At 43.0% G+C, this 9,894-nt stretch overlaps 2 protein-coding genes across 2 annotated transcripts; both read right to left on the bottom strand.

The window, feature by feature from the left end:
- Window positions 1-2,638: 2,638 nt before the first annotated feature.
- Pmar_PMAR026111 (hypothetical protein) lies at window positions 2,639-2,904 on the bottom strand (the record flags this gene model as incomplete). Its single annotated transcript, XM_002772204.1, has 1 exon — window positions 2,639-2,904. A coding segment is annotated over one exon (266 nt), but the record flags the coding sequence as incomplete, so codon positions are not given.
- Window positions 2,905-4,351: 1,447 nt separating this feature from the next.
- On the bottom strand, window positions 4,352-5,121 carry Pmar_PMAR026112 (hypothetical protein; the record flags this gene model as incomplete). Its single annotated transcript, XM_002772205.1, has 1 exon — window positions 4,352-5,121. A coding segment is annotated over exon 1 (364 nt), but the record flags the coding sequence as incomplete, so codon positions are not given.
- Window positions 5,122-9,894: the final 4,773 nt, after the last annotated feature.

Raw genomic sequence — 9,894 nt, forward strand, 5'->3', positions numbered from 1 at the left:
CTGCTTTAAAATCGAATACCAAAGAAACGATTATCTTGATGTTAAATCTCTGAAGGCTCACGCTTGTGCCTAACGGCACGCGTGAGCCAATCCTGTAAAATATTATTTCGGGATAAGTGGAATATAATGGGTATTGTTGTAGTTGAATAGATGCAAAATTATAGCAAAATCCTCCTCGAATACAAGTTCACCCGGTAAATCTAACAATTCTTCATCAGCATACGAACACTGGTTAAGAAGATAGACTATATCTTGTCGAGAATGAGCTGTGATACCTACAGGTGGACGATCTTTACCCATATTCATATGATTCCATAATATATTTACGATAGGAATACCGTGAATACCATGCTGTAAGAAAGCTTCCTCCGGAGCATTATAGCCAGTTACCAAATCTTGCCGTATTTCGCGAAAAAACTCACCGGTAGCACACTGATCCATGTAAGTCGACAATCCTGCTGTAACAGCTACTTGATACAAACTGTCAATAAGACAGTTATTGCTTTCGCCGGTAGCAGTACCAAAGATGAATCGCTGTTTCAATGCGTGAATATAACGAGCTTCGAACTCCTCATGACTACTGACGCTTCCATCATTTTTATATGGTTCATCACGATTCGGATGTGTAGTGTGTGATTTGCGTGGTTCTGGGGACTTCTTCGGATTAGTACTTCGTGGGAACGGCACAGTTGATTGCAGCATGTACCATTTAGGAGATACTGATGTACGTGATTCTGGAATTAACCTGTTGTTTTCAGGGCATACCTGTATAGTACATTACATGTTAATTTTATCATGTCAACACTTACTATAGAGCTCACTTCCTTTGAAAGCTGCGATAACTTCAAATCTGCATCAACAGTTGTTTTATAAGCAACCAATCTAGGTCTCTTCGAAGGATCTTCTGATACAGGTTGCTTTTTTATGAACTGCCCTGGCAAGAACATATTCTTCAAAGAACTACGAGCCGAACAGAAATAGCCTCTGTGATTACATAGGATCTACGCCGTAGATGACTCATTCAATCACTGTACCATATACGAGAAAATGGTCCGTAGCTCATAACAATTTTATTTCATACACGTGGAACGTCTTGAAACATATAACGACAATGCACATCGCATTCCCGGTCAAATGAATTTTTTTCAATCCTACTAATTGCTTAGTCACAACCGAAGATAGTAAGAGATCTTCTTCCTGCATGGTATTGGTTTCAACACTGTATTTCAATGAACGTGTTTGAAACTGGTAATTTTATACATCTGTATCCGTTTTCGAACAGTAATCAACGAACTTCAAATAAGGATACTTTAATCGATAGTGCGATAATAATGACTTGCCTTTCGACAAGACAACTGCTAAAGTATCCGAGGAAGCAATCAAAATATGCCAGGCATGCTCAACCTCAGCCCGACTGGACTTATTATACGACGAACTCCTGGCATGAAAAGGGAACCCAATTATCAATGCAGCAATACGCCAAGGCATCAAATCATTAATAGCAGTAAAAGATGCGCCCTGTAACCCTCGATTATGGCTATTAAGACGCTTGTAGATGTTTGATGTACATCCAATGTAGGTCACATCAGCGTTGGTTGTACTAGTTAGGCAATACACACAACCACCATCATAAACGTTAGGATCAAACACTCGTAGAGGTATAGGGTCGAATCTACTCCGCAAAATGATCCGAGATGGATCAACTTGCGACTGTGTCTTAGCAACTGCCTTCAACAAACGTGCTACCATCGTCATATCGGTAGACCTTTTATCGAGTAAGTAAGTAACCGTCTGACGGATCTCGTCAGGTGTATTGATTAGTGTAATATCGGTAAGTTTTCGTACCCTGGATATAACCACCAGCAGTTGTTGCTTCTCCCATAAAGCAAAGCGATTGTCTGAAGTGGGAGTCGCTAGTCGGGTGGTAAGCTGAGGTACAGTCAAACCAAGTGATTTATGTATGGTACTGCTGATGTGATTTTTGAGTGGATATTGTCGCCGTCTCATTGTCACAGCGCCAACGATAACATCATAACCCAGACTACGATGAATAGCTGCAAGCGTCCAACTAGTTGGAGGATTCATAACATCAATAGCATCAACAAATTGAATACCAACGGGTACCAATAATATACCCACATGCTCACTCGTACTCGAATTAGGGAGTTCCCTACAAATACCCAGCTGTCCTTGGCTGAAAACAATGCCCCTATCTGTAGAAGTTCCATTCCGGGTGAAACGTAATACCAACCCAACTGCCAGCTTCAACTCATAAGGATCAGAGGAGTACTTGTTGAATTGCTTGCTCATATTCGATGTAGCTGACTTCCAAGTGCTATGTAACCCACCCTCATTGAGTTCGTCTTCCGCAATACTCGTATAAACACGTTGCCCTAGAGACTCCCTTTCTCGCAAATAAGCATTGAATGCTGCTAAAGCTGCTTGCTCACTACATCTCTTACTGTATACTTCAAAATTGGTGAACCTCGACTGATCACGAGCCTCTTCGACTGACGATAATAGCTTACAGTTATGAATCAAAGCAGAACACAAATATGCTTTATTCTCTTCACAAACTGGATAGGTAGGATCCCGCAAAATGCTTATACATCTTTGCAATATTGGATCCTCAGCACACCTGACTTGGTGTTGCAATTCATAAACGTCAAACAAAGAATGCATGTATGACGATGACCATAATGAGCGGCCACTTATCTGACTCAACTGATAAGCGTCTCCGCTTAACAGCAACAATGTGCCACCGAAAGGAGTTCTAACTTTCCTCAACGTACACATGATATCACTCAATGCAGAGAACAAACATTGGTCTATGAGCCCACATTCATCGAAAACGATAACATCAAGGCTCAACAAGAAAGCCATCTTCAACCCGTTGCCCCGTAACTTCGTTATAGCAGTATGAGTTATTTCTGATGCTGTGACCACACGAGCTCCTTTGTTGACACCAATACAAAATAAGGAATGGATATGGTACCCGCCAATTAACATTGCCCTTTCACTGCTTAGAGCAGTTGCCGTCACTTCCAGTCCTTTACCACGAGCAAACAATCCACAAAGTAAGCAAAGACTCGTTTTTCCGCACCCTGGAGACCCCGTTATCAGTAAGGATGGTACGAAAACAGACGATGTACTGAGAAAACGGGTAATTGTATTAATGCACGCATTTAACACGTAACGCTGCTCAGATACAGATGCTGAGCTTTGGCCAGCGCAAGAAGATATACACGGTTCCCATTGTAGTGGGGACCCATAGCTACACGATAGCAATGCTTCGATAGACGGAAGATCCGGTAATGCTAATAAACGTGACACTCCTTCGATGAAACGTTTCCTAGAGTCATGAATAAAGGCATCCAGTTCTTCCGTATGAACAGCTTCTATTTGTCGTAATGATAACAAGGGCGTCTCCAAATATTTGAACTCACTATTTTCATCACACATAAAGGCTTGGAGAACATACCTCGCAATAGCCAAATTTCTTGAAAAAGCTCGATGTGACCCAGGCATAGTACGCAGCTCATTCCTGGCCCAAAGATCCAGTAGTTGAACGACAGATGACTGGGGATGAATCGGATCATATAGACCACAAATCTCGTAACTTTTTAACAGAGACGACGTTCCGAATAGTTCCGATTCTGTAGTATATCGTCCGTAAAATAGAGCCAGATGAACCAACCATTTCCCACTGGCCGATGGCAATGTCAATGGTGATACAATAACAGGAGGGATTGGTTGAATGAAATCAACCAGATTGGGGAAACAAGTCGCATCCCTGAACAGTGGTTCGATAACAATATTAAAATATTGCTCCAGCTTATGATGGAATAGACCGTGATCCCCGCGTAGCACGCTGACAGTATAGTCATAAAGATTTGGTATCGCATATTGCTTAATACGCACTAGTCGATTCGCACCATCCATCCAATACGCCTTTTGAACATCTGAAATATTGACATATTTATCAACCACTGCTGCAATAGTGTATTCAGTTACTCTAATAGAAGTAATTGTAAACCAAGATAAATAAGACACAACATAAGCCACAAACAATAATTCTGGTGGTCTTAAACCAAAAGTAGTTATCTTGTCAATGGAATAGTCACTGTTCTGCACCTCAAGTATCAAGGCTTGTTGAGTCGATGAAAACTGCCGAAAAGGTCGTACATGGGAAGCATACTCTAATCGAAATGACATTAAGATTCGAACTACCTAACAACATCAAGCAAAGCAGGATACGCTATACTCCCTACATCACCAAATAATTCATATGATACTTTTATACATAACACAACAAATCATTTTTAAAGAGAATAATCTCAAATATCAGGCAAGTCTCTACGAACATCTACCTGTGGAATATGGAACCCCGTAGCATGATCCCGGGCCTCAACTCTATTTTTGTTAAGTTTAACAACTGGACGCTCGTCCGACGGATCAGTTCGTACATGAACAAAAGCTGCGCTTGTAACCACATACCGTAAGCGCATTATGTAAAAGATGGCCTCTGGAAGAGATAAAATTCGTCCCTGTATCTCCTTCTCAGACCTCTTCTTCTGCGCCCTACCACCAGATAATTTAATATTCTCGAGATTCCCTATAACAACTTCAGTAGACGTTGGACCAGTGGCGCGAAGTCTCGTCCTTATATGCTCTTCAGCACCAGCAGCGTATGATGCTAAATAGCGAGCCGCCATAGTAAAATCCACCAGTTGCACATTACAACTAGACCGAAAAATACAAAATATATAAGGACTCACTGGACTCCATTGATGCAGTCCATCTGTTGCGTAACTCCACCGACCCGGTTGCCATTCAGGAGAGATAGTATACGTCCCACCTAACTCTTTCTTTGCCCACCCAAGCTCAATATATGTAGATAACTCCTCGGCACTCAAAGACCGATCGATGGGGATATATTCAGTTGTTGAGGATGAAGTATAAGATGCAACTCGACAGTGAAGTGTACCATCTTCGCCACGTTTCAGGCACCTTCCTTTAGATTGACTGCATAAATGTCTCTGAAGGAGGAAATAGGCAGCACAGACATCTTCCCATTCAGCCTCGCTCCGGATGAGGTTTTTGTGGAAGAGTTTATCCTTGAACGAGCAAAATTGTTTCAATGAACATACAATTCTTGTCTTCGATACAGCTGTCGACTCACTACTCCAAATCAAAATATGACAATGAGGCAACGAAGACTCAGCGCTTTGCCACTCGAAACGCATCCAGTAACAATCAACCTTACCAAAGATATCATCATCACCTCCATGGTACAGAAATTCCATAAAACTGCATACGAAACTGTACCACACGGTCAAATAAGGTGTGCAACTTGCTTGAAAAGCAACTGTCTCAGGCACTTCCCGATGATTCTGTAAAAACACTTCACGAGCTTCCGTAATTCGCCGTAAACAAGGCGTTCCATGTTGATTCGCAGTCAATGTAACGAAATATCGTGGACACGCTTTACTGATCAGAGCAGAAAGCTCACGAACATTCCGACGAGAATCAGCAGAGTCATATGCAATGTACTTCTCCCTATGGCTTATAGGAACCTCCATTTGATCACCAGCAATATGTTCCCAACCACGCTTCAATATCACGCTCCTCGTTGTACTGTTCAGCATTTGATTCAAACACACATCAAACATGAACAACGCATAATTACTACTTGACGAAGTTGGACAGGACCAGTCTCGCAACCTCATCACACAGTGGTCACGAAAAGAGCGAAAGCCATAACGCCGATTGGACATACTGGAGTAGAGTGAAATAGGTAATGCGCCAGGATAACTCTTCTCCCCAGTTGGGTATGACAGCATCTTCCAGAAAATAGAGGTAAAGAGAAGGCTCTCGGGAAACAGTAAGGGCAATCCTACTCCTGATTGTGACAATGATACGATATTTTGGAAATACCGTTGAGCATATCTGGGCAAATTTGATGGATAACCGCGACGACGCAAGACTCCACAAACATGATTGATGAGAAATACACCCGATACGGTAAAACTTTCAATACCTAGAGGAGTATCACACACGTTAGTATATAACTTCACATCTGGTTCAGACTCACTAAGGCTGTTGAGATCTGAATCATGATCAAATGATACTCCTCGAGAAGAAGCAGCAGAATTATCGCTGGTCGTCGCGGCATTTCCATCATGCGAAATAACTGAGCGACATGAGACACTACTAGAAGTCGTAAACGTCGAAGCTGATTGGAGGTGATATCTATTCTTAACATAAATCGGGCAGATTGACTGATCTGCCGCCTGCATTAGCTCTACATAATGCCGTCTACAAATCGATACCCCACAAGACTGACGAAACGGACACGAATACAATGCCTTATGGGGATACTGAGTGCACTTTATCTGCGAACAGCATACTCGGGCAGGATACTCTTCTTTAATGAGAAGAATTTTATGAACAGAGCAATGCAATATCGTCTGGCCTTTGAGAACGTGCATGAGCGAGTCAGTAAACTGCTGTTGTGTAACGTATTGATTACCACTATACAGACATATTTGCCAGTCATGTATATCGGGAAATGTTGACGTTTCAAACTCATGATTACACGCCGTAGGATGTTGACCATATGGCACGAACCACCAACATTTCCGAGTACCACCATGCCTTACATACGCTTCAGGTAGTCTGAGCGCATTTGACATACATACGGCACCAACCAATTCTCTCCCATTTGGACCGCTAGTCATAGCCGACAGAGGAATGCAAAGACTCGCTACATTAGTCCTCTCCTTGACAGCAAACACACTCTGAGACGACTGTAGATCACCAGCGAGGTACGAAACGTTTCCTCCGGACGAAACAACCACCCCGCATAGATGAACGCTTTGTACTAGCATGACAAACATACGTACAACAACATATGGTGTATGATGTAGTATTGCCGGTAATGATTGAGCTACTTCTTCCCACAACCGAGTCGTTATAGACAACTCTAGTAACCGTAATGATTTTCTAACAGCCTTTCTCTTGGTCTCATCGAAGGATGCAAGCCCTTCAAGTACTGCTCGAAACTGTTCCGTACACTTTCGGTTCCAAATTCCGCATGTACCCATCTTCGAAACGGCATCGACGAAATCACTGACAAATCCATTCGATACTACGCTCCAGAGGAGTAGTACCCAGATAAATATCCGAATAGCATCAAAACTTTTTCCCACCTTTTTCTGGAGCATCCATATTGGAGGTGTCACTGGTCTCGCACCATGAGCACCATAACAATGAGCATAAAACACATGAGGTGGATCTCTTGAAGCCTTCAAGCTTCGACTGCGCTCCCGCATCAACACTGCGTCCTTTGGATCAACCAGAGTGCTTCTCAGCAAATCATCAGATGCGTGTATTTCAGGCGATGCAGCTGCTGCACGCAAAACAGAAGCAAGAACAGGACCTCGCATTCCTCCACCAGTCACTCGTAAATACATATCATATACTATATCAGCTCTATGCCGCGTAACCAAGGCATCTACAGATGCTACCATCGCGGATATATGATCCCAACGTTTATCCGACGTTAAGGCAAAACTGCTCAAACCGGTGGATGATTCTTGAGCATTATATAGCCCCCAAGTACCCGATAAAAACCCAGTTCGAATATGTTTAATAACTCGTGGTTTCACGGTCGCCAAAGCGGTATTATCTGGCGTGCAAAGAGATAGTCCCCTCAGAACTGGATTATGAGGTGGATATACCACTTGAAACGACGAGCCCATATCGTGGTCTTTACATGTTAAAATCGATAATCCCCGTACTTTATCAATGATACATCCACCCATAAGGACTCCACTTTCAAATATGCCAATAGATCTCAAACCATGTAACCAAGACGGAGCACAACCGCACATTTTCAAACTGCTCCCACCGAATAAGTCAAAGCCAGCGAAAAAGTAACTTATTAGGTGCACAAATGCCATCAAACCGTAACCATCTTTCAAAGCGCATATATGGCATCCAAAAGGGCATAATACTTTCGGAAACGTATGAGAATCCATCGCCTCGATAAACTCCCCCACTACCATATGAGATTTAGGTAATGGATTCTCGATGTAATACCTCGTGAAATCAGCTACGAACTCCACCCCTGTTCCTCTCAAATCCAGCCAAAATCGCCAATGTAATTTGATACTATTTGGAACATACTTAGCAATCTGCTGACGTACATGGAGAGGTGTTTCATGATGTAGTAGAACCGAATATAACACTGCAGGCCAAGCGTAACACCATGCACGCTTTTTCATAACAAAGTAAGCGTAACACTGTGAACATAATACTCTGACACTTTTCCGTCTCGTAAACCATCCAAAATACCTCGGTCCATATAGACGAGCCTTTGTTTTGAGGAAAAATAACGGGTACTCTACTGTGGACACGCGTTGACATATGACGCAAACCGTTGTCTCAACCAAAGCAGAGGCAGATGTTGTCGACGTACCCACGTCCTCAAAGAGGGCATGACCCTGCTGACGTTGCACACTCCTACAGCGACCACAGTGTGATAGTGCGAAACCACAAAACCTCCCACAACGCTTGCACTGTTGCCTACAGCCCCGCTTATACTTGCTTCGTTTTGAACGTACCTAAACTCCACATTCACTAAGGAGTATTCTATGTCATTTTCAACCTACGTACCATTCAACTCTCTACGATGATCTTGATCAGCAATGACGCTGAACAGTTACAGAAATTAGTGAAACAAATCAACCGCGCAACTGAACTAACTATATCTCGCGAAAGATCGCATAAAAATGGCTCGGCACAAATGCTCCACATCACGAACAGTTTCATGACATTTATCGCGAATGATTTCTTGTCAGCGCATGCGTGCTACTCTAATTGAGACATTCCGCACTGATTTGAGAAGTTTGAACGAAGTCGTGTAGGTAATTGAACTTACGCAATGGCAGAAAAACGACATTCGAACCCGAGGTCATCTGGATGACGATCGAGCGCTCTGTTCACTGAACTGGTAATTGTGCGTGGAGACAACCTCATCTTGCGCAGATGTCGCGTGAGCATGCGTGCACATGTTATAATTGTGCGCATACGCGTTTTAGAAAATAAGTGATATCTCGCGAACGAGGGCTTCAACTGACTGAAATGCTCGCGTGCTATTCAAATTAGCACATTTTGCACCGATCTGAGAAGTTTGAGCGACATTGAATGGGTAACTGAAAAAAAGACCACTTTTTCGGCCCTACCTTGTCTTATGGCTGGCTGGCGCCGGGCTTTTAGCGCTCGCCCCGGAAAATACCGGGGCTCGCTTGAGTGCTACCGCGATTGTTACTGTCTCTGGCGAGACCCGTCGCCTATCCACCCAGAAATCAACAACTCGATTTTGTGAAGAGCTCGAAGAGAGATATCCGGGCGGGATCGAACCAGGCCGCAGCAGATTTATTAATCGAGAAGACCTAGCAGGAATTCCTCACGCTCCTCAAAGTGTGCTGCTGCCTTATAACTTCATGTAACAATAGGGGATAAGTGAACAGCAAAATGATTATTTCTGGGCTGCTGCTGCTGCTGCTGCTACTCAGAGTCTACTGCTACTATACCCATACTCAAGGGTCGTTAAAGGCTTATAGGGCCTTTGTATTGGTGGCTTTGTATCTGGGTACAAGAGGGAGAATAGAGTAGACAGGGTGACAGCATGATGATGATCATGACTGAGTAACACAGGCAGCATTCACCTGAATAACTTTGATGATATTATCATCATTATGCTTCTTGGTGATAATGATGATGGATCTCAGCAGCTGGATTATCAGATTATAAAACACAGTGGGTAATGACTATTCTCCATAGGTAGTAGTACTAGTAGATGAAGGATTTCACTACTTACTAATATTG

This window comes from Perkinsus marinus (genome assembly GCF_000006405.1).
Source record: "Perkinsus marinus ATCC 50983 genomic scaffold scf_1104296961742, whole genome shotgun sequence".
NCBI lineage: Eukaryota > Perkinsozoa > Perkinsida > Perkinsidae > Perkinsus > Perkinsus marinus.